General features: G+C 39.8%; 2 protein-coding genes across 2 annotated transcripts; one reads left to right on the top strand and one right to left on the bottom strand.

Moving 5' to 3' along the window:
• Positions 1-9,935: 9,935 nt before the first annotated feature.
• Positions 9,936-15,120, bottom strand: LOC138958608 (PHD finger-like domain-containing protein 5A). The gene is made up of 4 exons (XM_070329811.1): positions 15,016-15,120; positions 12,572-12,595; positions 10,496-10,662; positions 9,936-10,128 (listed from the first exon to the last, which is right to left on the bottom strand). The coding sequence occupies exons 1-4, from the start codon at positions 15,065-15,067 to the stop codon at positions 10,039-10,041; spliced, it is 333 nt and encodes a 110-aa protein (XP_070185912.1). The 5' UTR covers positions 15,068-15,120; the 3' UTR covers positions 9,936-10,038.
• A 111-nt stretch (positions 15,121-15,231) lies between these two features.
• LOC138958606 (probable ATP-dependent RNA helicase DDX47) lies at positions 15,232-23,447 on the top strand. The gene is made up of 12 exons (XM_070329809.1): positions 15,232-15,380; positions 16,282-16,375; positions 17,147-17,335; positions 17,560-17,631; positions 18,089-18,159; positions 18,558-18,677; positions 19,201-19,317; positions 19,696-19,842; positions 20,983-21,059; positions 21,436-21,567; positions 21,881-22,010; positions 23,185-23,447. Exons 1-12 carry the CDS (start codon positions 15,312-15,314, stop codon positions 23,299-23,301), a joined length of 1,335 nt encoding a protein of 444 aa, XP_070185910.1. The 5' UTR covers positions 15,232-15,311; the 3' UTR covers positions 23,302-23,447.
• The last annotated feature ends 341 nt before the right edge of the window (positions 23,448-23,788 follow it).

Genomic DNA, 23,788 nt, shown 5'->3' with positions numbered 1-23,788 from the left:
GAAGTCGGCCAATCTGCAATCATTTTCGTCTTGCGAACACTGATCTCAAATTTAGATCAGTGCTCGCGAAAACCATATGGGAGATAACTCTGTATTTTTGTTTTGATAGATTCGCGTAAGACTGTAGCGTCCGGTCAGGGAGAGAATGAGCCGAACTCATTTTGACCTGAGTTCAGAATGCCGTCTGCAGCACATTAAAGTTAGGAGTATGGGAGACAACTCCAACAGACTAAGTCTTGCGTCTGCTTTTGCTTTCAGTTCGAGACATTTTGACGAAGCGCACTGAGTTATGCCACCGAAACCTAAAACTAAAGCCTGCCAAAGTTCAACAAAAGCTGAACACGTTTGGCTTTTCAACGGCATCCTGTGCTACATTAGGGTCAAAATCGGGTGTGGGGGGGGGGGGGGGGGGGGGGGGGGAGGGGTACACGGCGAGCGTCATTCTTAAAAATGAAAAAAATCTGACGTCCTATTGAAATTTCTGAAAGCGGTCAAATGTCCTATTGATGCTGAAGAGCTAGGACATTTGTCCTATAGGTATGAATTTGAAGCAACATCCCTGTGAATCAAAGAAATCATAAAGTCACTCATAGCAAGTGTTACCCTTTGGTATGGAATGAGATAACCGGTACATTCACAAGCTACATTTACTGGATTTGACCGCAAAATTTGAAATATTTTCTCAGCTAAGTTACAAATCAATATTTTCCTAACGCAAAGAAAATTCAATGATAACCTTATCTGGTGTTAACATTTTCCTTAAAATGACCCTTCAGTCAACTGCGTGTTAGTGCATGTACGTTATTCAATCAAGGTAATTAAATAAAACATTACATGTTCTGATCACTTTGTCTGCTGTAGTAAAGATAGACACATCAACGTTACCTTAGGGTTTGTAAAGGCCAAGGTTAATTGTACACAGCAGAAAAAGGTGTGTTTTTTGTATATAGGACTTTCAGTTTGGTCACAACATCATTTCTGAAACAAAAAATGTTCTGGATTATCAGAGAATCTCGCCTTCCAGAGATTTTGAAAAAATAAATACCAGACAAAATTTTAAAAAAAAACCAGATCCAAGGTAATTGCAGTCATATTTACAAATTCATACCTAGTTGTAGCCAAACTGTACTATCAGAGGAGAGTGTGTTTGATACAGGAATGTTTTCTGCTGCATTAGACATCATATTTGTCACATTTTGCGCTTGCAAGCATGTGTGTGCATGACAGAGCAGGCTACTTTTGCAAAGGACAAAATGTGGGTGTATGCTTAGATGCTAAGATGACCTTTCAAGAGTCGCTGTTGTGGCAACAGCACTGTGACAAGTCATGCACATTTGGCTCCTGTAAGATTTTTGCTGTTCACCCCTGTGTGAATTGTGTTTATGTGTCATTTGTACTTGATGTTCTCTTTGTTGGCTTCTTGTACATACATCCTTCCAACTCTACCCCTTTTTGACTCACATGCGAAGCAAAAGTGAGTGTATGTACTCACCCGAGTCGTCCGGCCGTCCGGAAAACTTTAACGTTGGATATTTCTTGGACACTATTCAGTCTATCAGTACCAAATTTGGCAAGATGGTGTATGATGACAAGGCCCCAAAAAACATACATAGCATCTTGACCTTGCTTCAAGGTCAAGTTCGCAGGGGCCATAAATGTTGTCTAAAAAACAGCTATTTTTCACATTTTTCACATTTTCTCTGAAGTTTTTGAGATTTAATACCTCACCTATATATGATATATAGGGCAAAGTAAGCCCCATCTTTTGATACCAGTTTGGTTTACCTTGCTTCAAGGTCAAGGTCACAGGAGCTCTTCAAAGTTGTATTGTATACATATTTTGAAGTGACCTTGACCCTGAACTATGGAAGATAACTGTTTCAAACTTAAACATTATGTGGGGCACATGTTATGCTTTCATCATGAGACACATTTGGTCACATATGATCAAGGTCAAGGTCACTTTGACCCTTATGAAATGTGACCAAAATAAGGTAGTGAACCACTAAAAGTGACCATATCTCATGGTAGAAAGAGCCAATAAGCACCATTGTACTTCCTATGTCTTGAAGTAACAGCTTTGTGTTGCATGACCTTGGATGACCTTGACCTTGGGTCAAGGTCACATGTATTTTGGTAGAAAAAATGTGTAAAGCAGTTCTTAGTGTATATGATGTCATTGCTAGGTTTAGCTGAAGGTCAAGGTCATGTAAAGGTCAAGGTCAAGCATGCGAGTCGTATGGGCTTTGCCCTTCTTGTTTTGTTTTGTTTGCTGTGTCTTCGTTTTTCAGTACGCAAATCAGTGCTTGCTTGCTATTTCTACACAAAACATGTGCCTTAATGTGATCTGTTCAAGAGCTTATCACCAGAAGTGCCTGCCGCTAAACTAAAAAATCATTCATGCACTGCCATATATATATGCCTTCTGGTGATGAACTCTAGTGCTTAATTGTCAGTTTTATACAACTGTATGTTTATTTTTGAAAAATCAAAATTGGTTTTGCTGCAAAAGTCTATTGTGTAATATTTGAATATTGTTATATTTTTATTATACATATTTTAAATTTTGTCAACATGTATATATATATGCCAATCTTGCTCTCTTTTTATATTGTATCTATATATATATACGACTAGTGTCTGTGTGTCTGTGTGTCTGTGTGTGTGTCTGTCTGTGCGCGATGCACGGCCAAAGTTCTCGATGGATCTGCTTCAAATTTGGTGGGCTTATTCAGAGAGACCCCGGACACAACCTCATCGATGAGATATTTCAACACGTGCTCTCAGCGCGCAGCGCTGAACCGATTTTGGTTCCACCTCAGCTATTTTGGTTCCACCTCAGCTACCCGGGCCCCCATACCGACACACCATAGCCGCTACACCACATCACAACGCCAAAGTTCTCGGTGGATCTTTTTCAAATTTGGACACCGTATTCAGCTACACCCCGGACACAATATCATCGATGAGATATTTCAACACGTGCTCTCAGCGCGCAGCGCTGAACTGATTTGGGTTTTTGTGTTCATTTCACCATTATAAGTAACTCTTCCTTATCTTCTCCAGTGTTTGGCGTTTATCTCCCTTCCTTCGTGTGGCTTTCCCGTTTGTAACTTACTATTACTATTTTTAGAATGTCACTGCGCTGTCCACTGCGCTGTCCACAACGCTTCCCTTGCACCCGTAAGTTGTTCTTACTGTCAAAGTGAAAAGGTCGAATCAATTTATAGCCACGCGAAAAATACACTCTCACCTATCTCTATATATTTATAGATACAGATATGCATATATATATACGGCTTCTCTGTGTGTGTGTGTGTTTGTGTGTGTGTGTGTGGGCAAAAACCTGTGTATTGTAGAGTTCTCTTTGTGATGTGGTCTAGCGGCTATTGTCTGTCTGTATGTTCTGGCATGTGAGAAGCCACAGCAGATAATATAGGGCTAAGAAATAAGCTCTAAAATTCTCAATCCCGTTTGACAGGACTTCGCCTTCAAAGGTGATTGTGGTGAACCGCCACGCTGTCTGTCTCTGTCTCGCGCCGTTCACCTCAAATTCCCGTTTCTGAGTAACTATTTTTAGAATGTCACTGCGCTGTCCAGAACGCTTCCCTTGCACCCGTAAGTTGTTCTTACTGTCAAAGTGAAAAGGTCGAATCAATTTATAGCCACGCGAAAAATACACTCTCACCTATCTCTATATATTTATAGATATAGATATACATATATATATATACGGCTTCTCTGTGTGTGTGTTTGTGTGTGTGTGTGTGGGCAAAAACCTGTGGATTGTAGAGTTCTGTTTGTGATGGGGTCTAGCGGCTTTTGTCTGTCTGTATGTTCAGGCATTTGAGAAGCCACAACAGATAATAATTATAGGGCTAAGAAATAAGCTCTAAATTTCTCAATCCCGTTTGACAGGACTTCGCCTGCAGAGGTGATTGTGATGAACCGCCACGCTGTCTGTCTCTGTCTCGCGATTCACCCCGGCGAAGCCGGGTATTCCTCTAGTATATATATATATCAGAACAGGTCACAGTTGTGGGTGTCACACTATCATGGATCAGTATTCCCATAAAAAAGTGTATTGTTTACAGTTCTATAAAAAGAATGTAATACTGTACAAGTTTGTAAATCTTATTTGAATCATGTCAGTGGAGTGATAAACATAAAGAAGTTTTTGTTATCTGGAGATTTCCTCTCATTTGAGGAGGAACTCACCTTAGTTACAATTACAGCTGTGTTTGCTACATGTATTCACATAATTTACCCACTGCTGGTGTGAGATGACAAATGCGTTTGTTTTCTGAGCTTGTTTTTTTTTTAAAGAGATGTGAATGATGCCACGGTTTTGTTTGTGGTATTTTTTTCCACTTCTGGCTTTCAGTAAAACAAAGAAGTATTCATTGATGAAATTGATTTTGTGCTTGATGGAGCTTTTGCTGTTTGTACTTGCATTTTGTGGTAAAGTGTTACTTGTTTGTATATATAATAATAATAATAATAAAAATTATAATTGTCAGTAAGTACTGGTGTCACATGACTGATGTGAACCAGTTGATTGGCTAATGGCGATGCGCTAAAACTGTTAGCGCACTCTTGGAGTGCGCTAACTTTTCCACAGAGCGTATTCTTCCGCCCTTTGCCTAAGCGAGACTGTGCTCTCATCCTCAGAATTAATTAATGACATGTAGCTTATATTCTCCACAATACCAAATGACCATAAATTCCCTGCTTCTCAATTAAAGCAGAAGTGGGTTTTTTTCTGACAGATTGCATGTGCCTGTGCCACTGATCTAAAAATAGAAGCTGCTGTGTTTCATCTAATTTTCGCCGACTTGCATAGATTCTTCTCATATGCCGTGTTAGTGGCATGTAGCTTATCATCCACATTACCAAATGATGAGTTAGTATACAATTCCCACCGGCTAACAGAAAACACAAGTGTTATTTCGATAACGTACCAGCTAGACCAGTTTGGAAGACTGACTCGATCGACTCTGTCGTACGTAGCAGACTACACTGAAATACGACTGCATCAGTTCAGTAAATGAATGGTTTCCGAATTATTATTTCAAGGCAAGAACAATCGTAATCGAAAAAGTGTAGGGTTCAGAACGTTCTTACCATATATAAGACTTATTACCAGCCTGCCTCATGCATGCAGACTCAGTGCAGACTGCAGTGGTTCGATTGCCCTAGCCTAGCAGACGACATAAACCCCGCTCAGCAAATTAACATGTTGGGCAAATGTGAACGAAAAAACGATGGGGATATATAATACGTGTAGGGTTCAGAGCATTCTTACCGTTCATATTTAGTATCAGACTCGCCGATGAGTGAAGATACAACACGAGAAATATGCCACATTTATTTTGAAAATGTGCTAACCGTCGAGTCCTTCGAGTCAATTCAAGGGGAGTCACTCCACACAGTCAATCCGTCGAAGCTCGACTGGAGGTTTCGAATCGCAAATAACAAGGCGCACAGTCCTTTCTCTGAGTTCAAATGAGGTCTCTCTGAAAGATCATCACTGTTCAGCTTAACGCCACACTGGAATTTACCAACAGAAATTAAAATGCTGTGACGAAAGCACGACACACTTGAGACACCCCACACAAAAGTAGATCTTACTGTACACGACATGACCACACAGTTATGCCTATTCAAATGCGCGTAGCAAACTGTGCGTTTGGAGTCTTCTTTTTTCTATGGCGGTACTGACAATATCGTTATTGAAACAATCCCAGTGCACTAAGGGATTTATAGAGCAAATCTCGAAAATAATTATTGAACTCAGCGCTATGCGCTTCGTTCAATAATGAATTTTCTCGATTTGCTCTATAAATCCCTTAGTGCACTGGGATGTCTCAATAACTTAAATAATAATGAACACTTCTGTAATCAATATCATAAAGCTCTATAATGCGGATAATCAACTTTTTCTAAGGCAATGGGAACTAATGTATACCTCGTAATCCTAATGTATTGAATAACTTTTCTGTAATTATTTATGTAATAATGATTATTGTCGGATGTATGTGACTATGCAAGAAAAATTGTCTTTGACTGTATGCAAACTATCACTATCAGTATGAAGTAAGATTGTGCCTTTCAAGTGCTACTTTTAGGGCTCCCCACAGACGTCCAAAGACCCCCTCAGTGGAACTTTAGATGGTTTGAAGACCTGGAGGTTAATATTTTTGCTTGGGAATGCACATTCCTCTCTGACATATGATCCCTGGAGCGCTCATGTCAATTAAGGTCTAACGAATGACGTATATCACAACGTGCACGGTCGTCCTTGGCGGTCAAGAAAGCCGCGCCTCCGCGATCATTGCACAGACGACACTTCTAGACCGCCAATATTTTGTGTGCGCATCACGTGCTCCACATAAATCTGCCAGAAACGAAGCAATTGGGAAACCTGGATATAATGCCAACTTTTGAAAGTTCTCTGAGCCCTTCACTAAAACACAATGGCCATACGTGTATATCGGTTGGATTAACGCCATATATTTGCGTTGATACAGACCTGCAGAACACGTGAAAACAGTACAGACGGTACACATGATAACATATATGGTGTGAATCCTTGGACCCACTTTTTTCAGGTTTAGTGGGTCACAAGACCCCGTTCACCCTCCATGAATTTTTGGTATGTTTTTTCAGCTTCTGAAGCACACATGAGGCAGGGACGCGTAGTTTGGGGAGCCCTGACTTTAAAATATTATTGTATGTGGTGATGTAGGTAAGATCAATGATGTATGCACCAGTGGTGCATCATCGGTGACATTTGTATGAGATTTTATTGGCCTGCGTCTCTAGACGACACTCAGTAATTAAAGCTTGAGTAGAAGACACTAACACCGATACTAAATGTAAAACCTATCTTGAGTATGCTGATCAGTAAATAACACAGAGCACATAAATGAAGTACCGGTACAGAGAATGTGAAACACTGAAAAGACGTCAATGTATACATGTATTTATTTGCTCATAGCTAGTAATATGTGTGGCTACATTCCATATTTGTATTTAAAAAAATCCAGACTCCAGTTATCCCCCTCCTCCAAGTACACCTACACACTTTGTGCGGAAGTATCAAGATGATATTTGTAACATTTTAAATCGGCATATTATATGAAGTGGTGTAGGAGGAAGTTACACTTTCACAATTTTGTGTTGCTGTGTACATGTGATTTTATCTGCCTACTCAAATATTAAATCTGATGCAGCAAATTGTGTCTGATGTCCAAATACATTCCATGTTTCCAGTTTGTGTCAGAACCAACAGTAGTGTCAGGTCATGAAGTAAGACAATGCATTCCTTCAAATAACCAGTACTGTGGATAATTTTAAAGGAATCTGTTCACTGGTTTTTAGCGCACACAAAATTCAATCATAAACTGATTTAGGATAAGAACACTGATGTTCATGTACATGTTTATTTCAAGGTTTTTTTGTAAATCACATGCTCATTTCTAAAGTCATATACAAGTACATTTAGCTAGTGTGTGTTAACTGCTCCATTCCACCTTGACTATTGTAATAGGAACTTCTGTTATTCCTTCTTAGTTTGTGTCATATGGTCAGAGTTCCCACTAAAGAAAAGTTTAAAATCCCTTAAACACTTTATACAAAAACATTTTGCAATTTACATGGGAAATGGTGCAATATCCGACACAAATCAGAGCCCTTTTATAGGTCTTATTTTTATATTTCTTGAAAATCTGCAAATAGTGATTACTACACTTAATATATTATACACGAATCATTAGTGCGAAAGGAAACAATAAAAGTTTCCACTTAAAATAGTCAAGTGGTGTGCTATCAATGATGTAGTCTTACTGGCATTCCATAACTCCAAGCAACCCACACAGCAAATACACAAGTGCCTGAAAGAGTAAACTTGTTGTTCTCATCAACAGAGTAGCCTTTAGTGTCACATATGATAGAGAATCCTATTATATTCAGTAAAGGTCTGAAGCATGTTGAACTGACATTCTGAGTATGTAGCAACACAGTATTAGTAATTAGGTTGCCTTGTGTGACCAGCAAGTGATGATTTCGGTGAGCTAGATATCAATTCAACAGCCCGCAAACATTGTGCTAAGTTTAAAATCAGTTGAAATAAAGATGCACTATTGTTGTTTATCGGGTTGATGTACTGCAGGCCTATGGCAGATGCTGTTCAAAATTGGTTAAGAAAAATTAATAAAACTGCATGTTTTACTTTTACTTAGAGGTATTCTTTTTAACATGTCCACTATTGAACAGAAAGGCCAGGATTATGAAGTCCATTATACTAAAGAGCATACAAGGAGAACAAGCTAAAAATCTAACAATGACAATCAAACTTGCCTGTAAAGCCTATTTTAAATTTGTGAAGTTTTATCAAACATTATAATCTCCAAATTTCAGCATCCTCTGAAAATAGTTTGGTCTGTAGGTTTTATTTGACTGACAATCCTTGTAAGGAAAATAACTAGTTACACATAACCAGGAAAATCTGTTGAAAAAACAATAAAAACGTGACACTTCATCGATAAAAAATATAACAAACACAAAAGCTTTTTTTACTCCTGAAGCGAGTATTTTCTGTGTATGCAATATGATTGACAATCACCTTTGTTAAAAATGTTTAAGAAAGAGGCTTTTAGTTGCATTTATGTTTTATTCATCAAATGTTTGTACATGTAGTGTTACAAGATGAATATTTCTACTGCACACTAGTAAACTACACTGTATCATGATTGTGGGCAGATCTGCATCACTTGTATGCAGGATCAAGGAGCTCAGTGATGAACTTGAATTTTTTTGTTTGTAGATCTGGTCAGAACTAAAAGAACATCCCCTTTCCACTGTAAACTAGAAAAATTATATGTGATCACTAAAATATAAGTGAAAGTCTACCATGAATGTCTTGTTTATTTTGATTTGATTCTACAGAAAACGTCAGGATTAGGATTGCCAGTTTCTGGAAAGTTTGTTCTCTCAAAACTTCTTGGGTAATGTTTGTGTTTTCCAAAAAAGATTTGTTTATTTTTCATCATGCCTGCCGCCATTCCTCATTCTTCTCTTCCAATGACTCCCTCTTATGCAGGAAGTATGAACATGATATGCAATTCAGTAGTTGTACATGTACTGTTGTTATCCCAGTTAAGCTATCATTTAATAAAAAGTTGATGGTTTGATATTTTGTTCTGATGGTAAAGCCAGCCATTAAGCTAGTAATCTTTCTTATCAGATAGATACATCCAAGTGCACAGCTTGAAAAGAACATGACAGTTCTGAAGGTTGTTTTTTTAAGAGTTTGAAAACTTTACCTTTTCCATTACATTTGTATTACTTTTGTGAAATTCTAACAGTTTTTGGTGGTCACAACTTGATAAGTTCTGAGGCATGCCAAACATACTGTAAAGCAGTGGGAATTTGGAAAAGAACCCTTAAGAATTCCATGATTAAGACAATGATTCTGTGATTGTGATCTTTCTATTGTTTGTACTTGAAGGTGACAAATTCACTTTTGTGTGACAAATAAAAACCTGTTTTTCTGCCATTATTTGTGGATTTCTCATCAAGACGGTGCCTTTCAATATGGTGCTGTTTTTAGATTGACTTATCGCCATTCCTGTAATGTGGATGAATATCCTTGCATGAAGCGTTGGTTGAAAGGGGCCGAGTTTTACATTGTTTGATTGAATTTAAAAAATATACTTCCTTGTAAAATGTACCAACGTTAATCAACTGATGTGTGCAATTTCTACTTATATTTGTGAAAGCGTGTGTGTTGTATATAACTTATAAGGGATTTCCATTACATTTTAGCAAGGGTATGTGTGTGTTTTCAAACGACAAAAAAAAACACACCCAGAAATGCTCATTTACTCACACTTTCTCCTTACACGCAAAGAATCAAACATCTCAAAAGAAAATCATTTTAGTCTACAGTGTAATCTCTTGAACAAACATTATACACATACAAGAATGATTAAAAACCAAAAATGATGAAGTGATGAAATTCGCCTGGGTGATGAATCATCTCTTCTTGAAGCCGTATTTTTTCCTCTCGTAGAACAGATCTGTTTTGGCGCTTCCCAGGTTCACAATCTTTGGGCATCCATCTCTCTGTCAACAGAAAATATATCAGATAATGCTACTGTAGTATGAAAAGTCATCTCAGTTCAGATTAGCCTCCAACCAACCAACAAATAAATTGGCTTTGATTACAAATGAATATTACATTTCATATCCCAGCTACTATAACATCCAAATACATCCTTTTTGTTATGAAAATTTCACACACACATACATGTACATGCTCAAGGCGCATGCTGGCAGTAGGCAGTGCAGTGGATTTTTGGATGGTAATGCTGAAGGGAGAGCTCCATAATTTTGTATTCATTTTTTTGCCCAGTATTCTCACACATTAACATTGAGACATCAATTAAAATAGACGCACATATCCCACAGAGGTATAAACACATGGTCTTACGTCTTTTTCCATGATGGTACACTCTTTGCAGTAGTAGGCATCTGAAACTCCAGGTCCCCCACAGATGACACAGCGACCCTGGTATGATCCGTAGTTGCACTCATCACATATCCGGACCAATGTGCAGGGACGAACGTACGAGTCACATATCACACATTTGCCATCACCTGCATAAGAAAGCACAGCTTTGTACAGAAATGAAACATACTACTATTACTAGTGAATCTTCATTAGCAAATGACAAACTCATCAAAACAGAGTAAAACATTCCACTACTCAATTAAATTAGAAGAGATAACAACTCCAATGGGTCAAACATGTACATGTAGTTCATTCCAAACCAAGGGACTTGACATTCCAAACTAGACCAGGCAAGATTTAGTGAGGATTAAGGTCAATTAAACAATAATACCACAGCACCATTTTAGTTTTTTTTAACGTTTCTTCTTCTTGTCGTTCGCTTCGCGTTTTTGCGTGGATCTGTGGTTGGTTAAGGTGCGCCTGATGGCCCAGATCCTCCGACTTCAGCCCTTAGGTTTCTTTCGGGGTTACCCCGCCCTTAGTTCCTGGCTCAAAAACCTAACCCTGGGAACACATGGGGGATTTCTTACCGGGGGTCCCACCCCGGGGCTGGAGCTTTTAATGCGGCTCTTACCCGCATGGTGTAACCGTCATCGGACACGTAGGGCATTTATAGGGTAGTCAGTGCCATCTGCCAACCCACCCCGTCCTGGTAGAGACACCGCTAGTTGGTCCGGGACTGCTTATTCTATATTCGCAGCTGGCCCCCATATCTGGGGGCCGTTCCCCTATCCGCCACCTGGGGACCCACCGGGTTGAGGATAGTCGCCCCCCTACTGAATTGAAAGTAGTCTGTTCCCGGTTTTAACGTTTGATGCAAAGTATACTTAGTACATGTACCTATTTTTTTTTTTTAAAGTTTTAAACCAGGATCAATAGACGATCTATGGAATAACTCTTTCAGGATGTTCAAGTGCCGTGGCAGGGGCAAGCTAGATGAAGCGACAACACGCTGCTGACCGGCTTAGACCAACCATCGCAATGATCAACTACATGTAACCTTGATGTGCATGTTATGCAGTTTGCACTTGATATACTACACTGATACCCTTTCCTTTAAAAAAAATATGCACATGGAAGCCATGATTCCCTGCCGAAAAAATGCTTGCAGGGATCGCTAAGCACGCGCTTACATTTACGTGACCTCAAATGAAACCCATGTGACCTCAAAACACATAGTCAGCAATCACTGTAAGTGATCATTGCCCAACGAATCATGAACTCCTATGAAAGAAAAGGGTATCATATTTAGATAATTTTCCCCGTCAAGTCACAGAAGGTGTCCTTTCATCAGAGGGGCCACACATAACAGGTACCGCTGTATAGCTGTTCGTCTTTTCAATGCAAGTGGGTGTCTTTGAGTTTATCAGGCATGGGAATCGGAAAAAGTTAAAAAAAGGCTGAAAATGTGTAAGTAATAGGTCGATGCGCCTAGCCTGGTCCGGGGGCAAGCTCCCCCGGAAACATTGTTCTCCAAAGAACCCAAACTGTGCAATTTGGTGTTATCTGAGCTCCAAGTTTGTCATTAAATTCAGTTTTCAGAACCATTTTTGCCTCCCCCCCATTTCTTTTTTCGGCAGACACTTGCTTTTTCGGCAAAAAAAAAAAAAAAAAATCGGCGGATATTTGCCTTTCGGCGGACAATTCCCATGCCTGGTTTATATTACCCACCGTACTCTGACATGGCTTACAGTATCTTTTTCATGCATACTTAGTCTTGTGCATGCACACACAAAGGGGAATAAGGCACTATGAGGTCTGCACATAAGTTGACCCTCAGAGATTGGGTGAAAAAACCCTGTGGCAGTGCACAACCCACAGTCCAACACACAAGTATAATTTGATGCGAACTTGTCCCAGTCTGTCAACTTTTTAATTGCCAACACTGTTTATTCCGCAATTTGAACTATTCTCTCTATTCTTAAAAGTTAAAATTCTATGCAATTAAATAATAATAATAAAATCAAAAGATTCATAAATTTATAGTATACTCACATTTTTCACAGAGTCTGCCAATAGCTGAAAAAAACAAAAACAAAATGTTCAGTATTGTGGCTATTTTTGTACAGCACCATAATTAGGCTGTGTCAACTTAAAGCTCTAGATTAAAACATGTTAACTTCCAGTTCCACCATTCTTCATCAGCTCAGGTGTCCTGCAATACCCTTTGAGTTTGACATAGAAAGAGATGAATACATGGAGGATATCAAAACTTATCCTGGGAATTTCTAAGCACCTCCAATACCATGGGATGATCCTTAGTCATCGTTGGTTCAAACATACATGTGTACAGTGAAGTCCGGATGTAGTGATAGCCCTCGGGACCAAATTTTTTTATCACTACATCCGGACTATCATTACACCAGGACGTCCGGTTATAGTGATATTTTTGTAGGTTTTATCACTACATCCGGACGTCCGGTTATAGTGATATTTTTGTAGGTTTTATCACTACATCCGGACGTCCGGTTATAGTGATATTTTTGTAGGTTTTATTACTACATCCGGCCAATCGCTTGTAGTTGTAGTGATATCTTCAAAGCTTTTATTGCTACATGCGGCGGCACATTTGGTAAACTAGCCTCAAGGCAGTAACAAGGTGATTTTGGAACCACTATTGATTTCGTTTTGTGACGTTTCTTCTGTCGTCTTTGTCAGGCTTGCAAATGTCCTGTGTTAACCTACCCCCGTCCTGGCAGTTCAACAGCCGGTGTGTGTGTGTGTGTGTGCGTGCGTGTGTGTGTGTTTTTTAGAGAGAGAGAGAGAGAGAGAGAGAGAGAGAGAGAAGGGCCACTTAGAAATAAGGGTTAAATGAAAAATTGTCAGATCAATTTTCCGCTTCAGGGTAAGCACAGTGCGTGGCTGGCTTTTGCTCGCCATTTTGGTAAAGGGAGATTACTCTCGAACATTATCACTACAGCCGGACTTTAGCTTCCCCGGGACTTGAAAATAGTATCACTACAAGCGGACTATCACTATATCCGGACTGAAAAATATCACTACAACCGGACTAAGTTAACAAAGAACATGAACAACTGGGACCGGGACCCAGAAATTCTATTACTACAGCCGGACTATCACTATATGGGTCTATCACTACAGCCGGACTTCACTGTATGTATACTTCCTGTGTACACACTAGTATAATTGACAGGAACAATGGCTTCTGGCATAGCCACATGCACCAATGCATAGACAACTTTTTAAAAAAATGTAAATCTCTCTAAGAAAAACTGTTGGTATTCTTCAACAAGTTCAAGTTTAAAAACAAGTACTACTTAGGCAACATCAGAGTTCAGGGTAATCTTGAACTTTAGCGTGTTAAATTCATAGCTCATAACTCAGAGGCAATTAAGTCTCCAAATTTGTAGAACCTGCACTTGTAATCATAACAAGTCATTTTAGATCCCTTTGAAGTTATGGAATGAACTCTGATGAACTGTACGAATGCATTTCGTTTACATGGGTCAAAGAAGGAATTATCCGTATGAGCGGACAAGGGAGACAACTCTTTCGTGTAAAGATGTCACATGGTTGACAACGTACGCCATTGTCGATTGCACAACCAAATTAATTAATTATGCTTAAGTTTGGAGCTCAGTCCGTCAATTAATTTCACAACAAATGTTCTTTGGCTTGCTTACATGGACTTGTGTCAAAAATAAGTAAAGAATGTCACTGGATTCTCAGCTATGAATTTAACACGCTAAAGTTGAAGATTATCGAGTTCAGACTATCAGACATTCCACCTGTCAAATAATACAGGGAAGCTCAGCCCCACTTAACTTATATTTATAAAGAAAAGTGAAGAAAAATTGAAAGGGGTCGTCAGAGAACCAAAACATGCCGCTATGAATAATCAATGCAATATCAATAATGAAATTATTTACAATAATTACATTAATTTGAGTCCTAGAGAAACCATGACAAGTAGTATACATGTGCAGCTTTATTTGTTTCATGTATGGAACTTGCAACAGGTTTGTTTGGTGTCTTTAACAAGACGAGAAAAGCCTACAGTGTCACGAAAAAGAAGGTCATGTATTGTAATTTTGTATTAGTGTGTTAATACTAGCAGTAGCACCGACGTCTTCTGTACGTTTTTGATGTACATGTTGAATAAAGGAAATACTTTCAAATAGCCCTACTTTAAAACATTAAATGTTCGCCTTTTTAATGGGATCTTGAGTTACAACCTGTACTGGTCTTTCTTGAAGTTTTTACTATCTGCTGCTGCTTCCTGCCACTGGAAAGTGTAAAACAAAAAAGGTGGAACAGACATTACTTTCATTTTGAAGTTCGAGCACAACGTACTCCGATCATTTACTCTGCTGCGTTCTGAACTTAAAGACAATGTAGTCTGCTTGTCATGACAGTTTGGCGTCTACTCTTTGATCTTCAAAATAAGATCGACATCAAAGTATAAATGTAATACATACCAACACCAGGTTGTTTGCGGCAAAAAATCAGATCAGGATGATGCTTCGCCATGTTGGATCAGTTTATACATTTGTGGAACGGAGAAAGGGACGGACTAAATATGGAGATTTTTTAATGTACAAAATGTAAACATACAAATCATGCTTTTGACTTAATACGAATAAAAAAAGGTTAATATTAAGATAGTCTGTAAAGCAACAATTCTGAAAGGGGAAGAATACACATGTGTATATACATATGAGGCAAATATTTTAAGTAACATCTATGACGTCATGATAGCACATGTGCAATCAACATGGCAGACGACAGTCAACAACCAGAAGTTCGCTCGATTCTAAACAAGAGCACAACGTTTCAAGAACTGGTAAGTGTTCTTTGAACCACTTAGGTTGGTCACATATGTCTGAGATATTTGCCTGAAACGGAAAATTGTGTGATCTTACCTCAAAGGTGTCGTTTATTTCTCTGATTTGGTTGTCCCAGAAACTAGTGAGAGACGTAGAGACTGAGAGAGTTGAGTAACTTTAGTAAGAGAGACGGGACAGGATTTACTGCAACTATACGCATACCTATGATATGTGTTGCTGTTGTGGTTTTTATCATCCAGAGAGAGAGAGAGAGGGGGGGGTGAGAGAGAGGGGGGTGTGAGAGCGAGAGAACGCGTGTGTGTGTCTCGAGATCTGTGTTTTGTGTCTGAAACTGAAAGAACAGCATAGTCATTTTATAAGCAAGTTTAAAACAGCCTTTAACTAAGAGATAAGCCCTTTAACATTGTTAAGTTGACACTTAACTTGGACCATCAGACTTATTCTCATGTCTCGATCTTTGGTAATTGATGCTTTTTTTTTTTTTTAAATCCGACGCATTGTTCTGACATCTGCCAGGTTGTCTCTCCGATAGTTTAGACATGCAGGACGTCTTCTGACTGAACAATGTATTGGTAGCCGTGATATTATGACCTAAACATGGTTTTAGTCCGGTGCATCTGACTATATTGTCTATAGTAAGTTAGTATGGGAAGAATTACCCTGCATGTGCCATGGTCAAACCAGTAAATATTAGTCAAACAGGTCAGTTTATGTTCATTGATGACTGCAAACTAGCATTATATATACAAAAGAACAGGCTCTATTCATTTGCTTGATCCCATCAACAAAGTTTGAAGTACTTCATGAGTTTTTATTGTAGCATGTGTTAAATTTTTTGTTTGCTGCTGTTGTTTTGTATGAACTAAAGGATTGATGTCAAATTATTTAATTTTGCAGGGAGTTGTAGATGAGCTGTGTGAGGCATGCCAGCAGCTAGGATGGAAATCTCCAACCCTCATTCAGTCAGAAGCACTTCCTGTTGCTTTTTCTGGTAATACTAAGAACATTATTAAGTTTATGGAGCTGACAATACAGTGTCTAGCACTTTATTTTTGAAGCTGTAAAAAGATTTATAAACAAGTCAGTGCTCAGAGACCCGCTATTACTACTATAGTTTGTGCTGAACTTAGAAAAAACTAAACAAGAACGGTATGTTATTAGAGCCTTCAATTTATGACAAGACATTCACTGTATTTCGACCCAGCGGACAGACAGACAAACACTTATGATGCAGATACTGAACTTAGCTAATAAAATGTTTCGCTGGGAGATGCAAGCGAGGCAATCCAGGTTTCCCAATTGCTTCGTTTCCGGCCGATTTATGTGGAGCACGTGATGCGCACAAAAAATATTGGCGGTCTAGAAGTGTCGTCTGCGCAATGATCGCGGCGGCGCCCGCGGCTTTCTTGACCGCCAAGGACGACCGCGCACGTTGTGATACGTCATTCGTTAGACCTCAATACCAAGGCCAAAAGACTGCTAGGTCTAAGTACAGTGAATGTAATGTTTTGTCGTAAATTAAACGCTCCAATAATATACCATTCCTGTTTTTATATTCTGAATTTTGAAGCGCTAGCAGTCTGTTTGTTTTTGGATTTGTGCTGAACTTATTTATTATGATTTGTCACATTGCCTGTTTGTGTAGGATTTTAAAATACATGGATTTTAGTGTACTGCTGACTGAAGTTTTCTTATTGAGACTGCAGTACATGTATGTGATTTTATTCTAAAAATGTTCACACCTTTTTTTGTATAATTCCAGGGAAAGACATCATTGGCTTGGCAGAGACTGGCTCAGGGAAAACTGGAGCATTTGCCTTGCCCATACTTCAGGCTTTGTTGGAACGTCCTCAGAGGATGTTTGCTGTAGTCCTGACTCCGACTAGAGAACTTGCATTTCAAATTGCTGACCAGTTCAAGGCGCTTGGGGAAGGCATTGGTATTCAGTGTGGTATGTAGCTTGATGTTTTACTCGGGTTCAGGAGTGTGTCTGTACAAGAGTGTACATTACATGTGTGTTAGTGTTTTTGTCAGATTGTTAGAATTTATAGATCTTTTGGTTTGCACATTTTGCACTATTGTTTATCAGTTAGACTAAAAGTAAAACAAAATAGAATTTCTGTACATTATGATATCAGCATGTTGATAATGTTCTCATTTTCTTTCCATTTTTAGCTGTGATCATTGGAGGCATTGACATGATGACTCAGGCACTGATGTTGGGAAAGAAGCCTCATGTTATCATAGGTAAGAATAAGCTTACTATCATAAAGTTACTACATGTATCATCTTTGTATTCATTTTATGAAAATGAAAGACAGTGTTGTGGCTAGACTCAGAGAACAATAGACCTGTATTGAAACTATAGGTCCAATTGTTCTGGCTTAGTCTGCTTAGTAGAGAGAAAAAATAAGGGACAGAAGGAAGGCCTCCTACATATCAAAACTATCGGACAGCCGACTGGCCAAGGGGCGAACCGTCACTCATGTGTCAAATCAAAGAATTATGCATTGGTGACTGAAGACCGAGGCCTGAGAACAACACTGAACACGGTGCTTATGTTCTGTTATGCTACCTGGCAAGACATCTTTGTTGTGACTGTGAAGCCTTTCTAGGTAAGGTGGACATGACCCCTGGCTGTTTATTACTGAAACCCTTTGGAAACAATTGTCACGTTGCTTAACCTACCTTGTTTTCTTTTTAGCAACACCTGGCCGTTTGGTGGATCATTTGGAGAATACCAAAGGTTTTAGTCTCCGGTCTGTCAAATTCTTGGTGAGTTCAACGTCTGATATTGCTTATGCTTGCCTGTAGCTCTAAGCGTCTGTATGTTAATTGCATTGTATACAGTTTGGTTTTGTATTGAGAATTTTTTGTTTGTTTTATGCACTATGTAGAGAAGTTTAGATAACAAATGTTTTCGGAGTGTGATGTGTGATTTTTCAGCAGGTTTGCCTTCTTATCTAAAGACATTTTATGGGGATGGTGTTTGTTTCTGGTTTTGGCATATTTGTTTCATATTTTAGTACATGTATTTTTCCGTAAAGACTAGGATTAAGTTTGGCATATGGTCATTGGCAGCAGTGTAGAAGTTCCTTCGAGAAGTTTGCTTTTTTGTTATTTGTGAATAATTCCTTATGCTGAATGACAGTTATTTTTTTCTCATATTGAAGGTGATGGATGAAGCAGACAGAATCCTGAACATGGACTTTGAAGCAGAAGTTGACAAAATCTTGAAAGTTATCCCAAGGGAACGGAACACTTACCTCTACTCTGCTACAATGACAAAGAAGGTATGTGCTTGGCTGTGTGTATGTGCTTGACTGTGTGTATGTGCTTGACTGTCTGTGTGTGTCTGTCTGGCTGGGTAGTGTGCAGATCTCAGAGCTTTTGTGTACCTTCCTGGAAAGAGCTCTTGTTATTCTTTGTGAAAAGCCAGGAGTAGCATGTGGCTGCCCCTTTGCATTTGCATGGAGACTAGTTATTGAACAGAGCGGGTGCTCACATGAGCATACATATGTTAGGATGAGCAGTGGAGAGTAAAGATATACAGTCAAACCTGTTTGTAACCCAAGGGACAAGCCAGAATCGGTCCTTATAGACTGGGGGTCATTATAGAAAGATGATTTATATGGAAAAGAACTTTGTCTGGGGTCCTTTGCGGTGGTTGTAATGGGCAGGTGGTTGTTGTTAAGAGGTGCTCACCAGGGTAGGTTGGACTATAGAATTTTTTTAACTTAATTGGAATTGCACAAACGTGCATGTGGAGTTTTATGTAGAACTGCGTATACCGTTGGTATATTTACTTTCTTTCAGGTAGCAAAGCTTCAGAGAGCTTCTCTACATGACCCTGTAAAAGTGGAGGTTTCCAACAAATTCCAGACAGTGTCCACGCTTAAACAGTTCTACGTCTTCATACCTGCCAAGTTCAAGGTAAGTTATTCATCTGCAAAAAAAAAACCTCTCTCTCTCTCTCTCTCTCTTAAACCTTTGTCCTTGTAAAATAAAGTTTGTTCGTTCGTTTGTTCTCTCTCTCTCTCTCTCTCTCTCTCTCTCTCTCTCTCTCTCTCTCTCTCTCTCTCTCTCTCTCTCTCTCTCTCTCTCTCTCTCTCTCTCTCTGTCTCAATAGTTGATGTCTTTTGACTGAACTTTGTCATCTATTCCAACTAGGTATTTTTTTTATCTGCTAGTTGCAAAGGGCAAGTACTGTCATGTTGTTTTAACTGTGCTATGTATGTTCTTGTCTAATTGTAGCAGGTGAATGTCATCAGTATTTTATTGATGGCTGTATCTATGTGCTTTGTCATACAGGATGTTTACCTGGTGTACATACTCAACGAGCTGGCTGGCAACTCTTTCATGGTGTTCTGCAGTACTTGTGCCAATACACAGCGAGTTGCTCTCATGCTACGCAACCTGGGCTTCACAGCCATTCCCTTGCATGGACAGATGAGTCAGGTAAGAGAGCTTGTTTTGCTTAACTTTTCACTACACCCCCCCCCCCCCCCCTCTTTGTCATCTCAGCTTGATACTATATAGATCCAAAGAAAAGGTTTCTGTGTAAAATGGCAGCACTATATGTTTTTACTTTTAGTTTCAAAATGATTTTTTATGCTGTTGTTTCGTCTTGTTCCTTCATCTTTTGAGTTCTTCTTCTTCTTCTTTCTTGATGTGGACTGGGTTCATCCGAACGTCTGTAGTCCAGCGGCGGAGTACTGAGTAATTGGTTACTGGTGGTGGGTGACCCAATAACTCCGAGAAGATGGTTAAAAGTATAAAACTATTTACACGAAGAGCTGCAGGGTTGCTGTGTCAGCGAGGCAAGTCCGTGGGTACGACCCAGACCAGCTTGGAAGGACTCCAGTGAAGGAGCAACTGTGGTCTTAGGGTCGAGCTTGTTCCACTGACGCAGTGTTCGGGGGAAAAAGGAGTTGAAGAGAACAGGATGGGATGCCCTCTCCTGGAACAGTCTCTGGGCTCCTCTGGTGCGGCTGTCGCCAGAGGTGTAGAACTCGGCCTTGTTGATGTCGACTATGCCGTTGTTGATCTTGTAGAGCATAGTGAGGCGGTTGGCGAGTCTTCTGTCGGCGAGTGGTTCCCATTGGAGGGTCTTCAGCATGCTGGTCACACAGCCTGGGGTCCGATCGCTGTAGTTGTTGTGGACGTAACGGGCTGCTCTGCGTCGGACTTTTTCAAGCTCCGTGACGTCTTTCTGAGAGATCGGGTCCCAGACTGGCGAGGCGTAGTCAAGGACCGGTCTGACCATGGCCTTGTACGTAGCAGCTCTGACGGTGGTGGTGCACTCCCGGAAGTTCCGCCGCAAGAAGCCCACAGTTCTGTTGCCCTTGTTGACAGTCGAGCATCTACTAGCTAGTATGCTAGCTCTAGTGCCTCACAGATATTATGGAGTATGTGAGAATACAGTGATACTTCTTGGTTGTGTGCAATGAAAAATACATTGTGGTGGTTCTTTTAAGTCTGATCAAGTGGGACATAGATGTAAAATGATGCTCTACACAATCTTGTCTGCACCATAACGATATGAATATCATGTTTCAAAACTTAAATGTGGTTTCATGAATGGTGTCCTTCTCTCAGGCAAAACGACTTGGGTCCCTGAACAAATTCAAGACAAAAGACAGGTCCATCCTCATTGCAACTGATGTCGCCAGCAGGTGAGATTGAATTTTACAGCTGATGTAATGTAAACACTTCTGTCATTTGGGCCTGATACATATATGTACTTATCCTATGCTGTGTAAGCAAGTCATACAACCTAGCATGAAAACAACAACAATATTCCAAGGTATCTTTTTTTTCCTGTGTGGCAGTGAGCAATGAAAGATAGAAAGCAGTCATATATGATCAGCTGTCACATATAAATAGATAAGTAAGCACATTTTCAAATTCACGTAGTTGTTTACTGCATGTGTATTGTATCTGCGTAGTGCACTTTACGCCAGTTTTGATTCTTTTCTTCTTGATTGTTTTGAACAGAAGTCTTACAAGCAAGGTTATTGCATCTTATGTATGTACATTTACCGTTTACAGAGGTCTTGACATCCCACACGTTGACATTGTTCTGAATTTGGACATCCCCACACACTCCAAGGACTACATTCACAGAGTGGGGCGAACAGCACGTGCTGGTAGATCTGGGAAGGCCATCACCTTTGTCTCTCAGTAAGTAACTATCCCAAGTTTGGCTTTCTGTGCCTGTGTGGGTGTGTGCTGGTGTTAGTGTGTGTGTTGCAGAATGAGAGCAAATATTATCAGGAAATGATCTGACTGTCATTTGCTGTAAGTATTAGCATTATTACAAACCCAAAAATTTAATCTCTGTTATACCTATCACATATACTCATACCCACCCAACCATGTACACACATGATCAATCAGTCAATAGCAGACAGGTCAAATCTGACTTCAGTTTGACTGCGGATGGGGGAAGGTGGGTGATCAAGTTGACATTAATGTGACAACATTACTTTGACAGGTATGATGTGGAGTTGTACCAGAGGATTGAGCACTTGATAGACAAGAAGCTGCCAGAGTATCCCACAGAGAAGAACGAGGTCATGCAGTTCAGTGAACGTGTCTTTGAAGCACAGCGCATTGCAAAAATGGTATGTTGAATCATTGTTTTATATTTGATGGTCCTCATGGAATAGCGCTAGCCTTTTCCCAAACCGCTATCACTTTACAGGTATGAATCCTGTTCCTCCCAAAAAATTGGCCACTCTGCCTGGTCAACTGTTCAAATCAAGTGATAACAACATCATCATCATCATCAGTCCCTTGACTCAGTCGTATGTGGGACTTGAGGGCAGAAGAGGAAGAAATCCTTCTCTAGGCTGTTCTGTTAAAAGCTGTTGGCAGGGGGTCAGGAAAGCTCCAGTCTTTGATGTTGTCGGACCAGCTCTCTCGTTTGTTTGTTTGTTTGTTTGCTTAACGCCCAGCCGACCACGATGGGCCATATCAGGGCGGTGCTGCTTTGACATATAACGTGCGCCACACATAAGACAGAAGTCGCAGCACAGGCTTCATGTCTCACACAGTCACATTATTCTGACACCGGACCAACCAGTCCTAGCACTAACCCCATAATGCCAGGCGCCAGGCGGAGCAGCCACTAGATTGCCAATTTTAAAGTCTTAGGTATGACCCGGCCGGGGTTCGAACGCACGACCTCCCGCTCACGGGGCGCCCGCCTTACCACTAGGCCAACCGTGCCGGTAGCTCTCTCGTTGTCTTCATTATAAAACACATGAAGCTAAAGGGTAAAACAAATCTGTCAGACCAGCTCTTTCGTTGTCTTTGTTGAGTACAACATACATATATAGCTAATGGAAGACGTAAACCTGTCAAGCAAGATACCAAACGATAGGTATTAGCTGTTACCAATTTCATTAGGTATTAGCTGTTACCAATTTCATTTTTGCCAGTCAAATAATGGAATTTATGTAACTTCCCTCTTCCCTTGCAACAACAACAAAAATTGCTCTTTCCCTTTTTTAATTAAGTCACTGTCCTTGTTCCAATAATCTACCCTATGCTTCTTTTTTATTATCATAATTTTGGTTTCAGTTGAAATTCCTGCAGATCTAATATGAAAGTTTTAAGCTTTACCTCATAATGCATTTGCTGTAATTTTTTCTTTAGCAAAACTTGCAGATTATCTACACTTATGATAAATTGAGGGGGGGCACTGTGAATTGGAATTTGTTTGTACTTGGATTTGTTTACCCGCTTACCTGTGTATTTTTGCTTGAGATCATTGATCACTTCTGACCTTTGCAGGAAGTGAGTGACACCAGAGACAAGAAGAAGAGGAAACGAGGGGACGATGATGAAGGAGATGACACAGAACAAGCAAGAGGCATCAGAAACAAATTCAAGAAGAAAAGGAAAACCTGAAGTGTGTGTGTTTTGTATGAGAAACAACGTCAGACCAAGAAAAGACAGTACTTTACAGTGTATTTGGTAGCTTGCATGTGTTGTTTTGTTTGTTCTTCTGGGCAGAGAAAAAAAACGGAAATAAATAAAATTCTTGTACAATAAGTGATTTCTTGTTTGTCTTTGACACGTAAATGTTTTTTTATTTCAATTTCTTTTTTCTTCTCTGTGTGTGAGCAAACTCTGTGTGTGTGTGTGTGCGCGTGCATGACAGAGAGACAATGAACTTGTGTTGTCAGTTTCATCCAAATTAAGTGCATGTGGCTCTTCAAGCAAATATCCATCTAATACAAAACCGGCACGGTTGGCCTAGTGGTAAGGCGTCCGCCCCGTGATCGGGAGGTCGTGGGTTCGAACCCCGGCCGGGTCATACCTAACACTTTAAAATTGGCAATCTAGTGGCTGCTCCGTCTGATATTATGGGGTTAGTGCTAGGACTGGTTGGTCC

The sequence above is a fragment of the Littorina saxatilis genome, linkage group LG2 (genome assembly GCF_037325665.1).
Source record: "Littorina saxatilis isolate snail1 linkage group LG2, US_GU_Lsax_2.0, whole genome shotgun sequence".
NCBI classification, from domain to species: domain Eukaryota; kingdom Metazoa; phylum Mollusca; class Gastropoda; order Littorinimorpha; family Littorinidae; genus Littorina; species Littorina saxatilis.
This window is presented reverse-complemented; position numbering and strand designations above follow the sequence as displayed.

Excerpts from the sequence above, each read along its gene's own strand:
- LOC138958608 (XM_070329811.1), bottom strand. The coding sequence starts at position 15,067 with ATGGCGAAGCATCATCCTGATCTGATTTTTTGCCGCAAACAACCTGGT. Across the intron at positions 12,596-15,015 it reads CCGCAAACAACCTGGTGTTG|CTATTGGCAGACTCTGTGAA; the intron begins GTATGTATTACA and ends TGTTTTTTTCAG. Across the intron at positions 10,129-10,495 it reads GTACCATCATGGAAAAAGAC|AGAGATGGATGCCCAAAGAT; the intron begins GTAAGACCATGT and ends TTCTGTTGACAG.
- LOC138958606 (XM_070329809.1), top strand. The coding sequence starts at position 15,312 with ATGGCAGACGACAGTCAACAACCAGAAGTTCGCTCGATTCTAAACAAG. Across the intron at positions 17,336-17,559 it reads AGGCATTGGTATTCAGTGTG|CTGTGATCATTGGAGGCATT; the intron begins GTATGTAGCTTG and ends TTCCATTTTTAG. Across the intron at positions 18,678-19,200 it reads CTGCTACAATGACAAAGAAG|GTAGCAAAGCTTCAGAGAGC; the intron begins GTATGTGCTTGG and ends ACTTTCTTTCAG.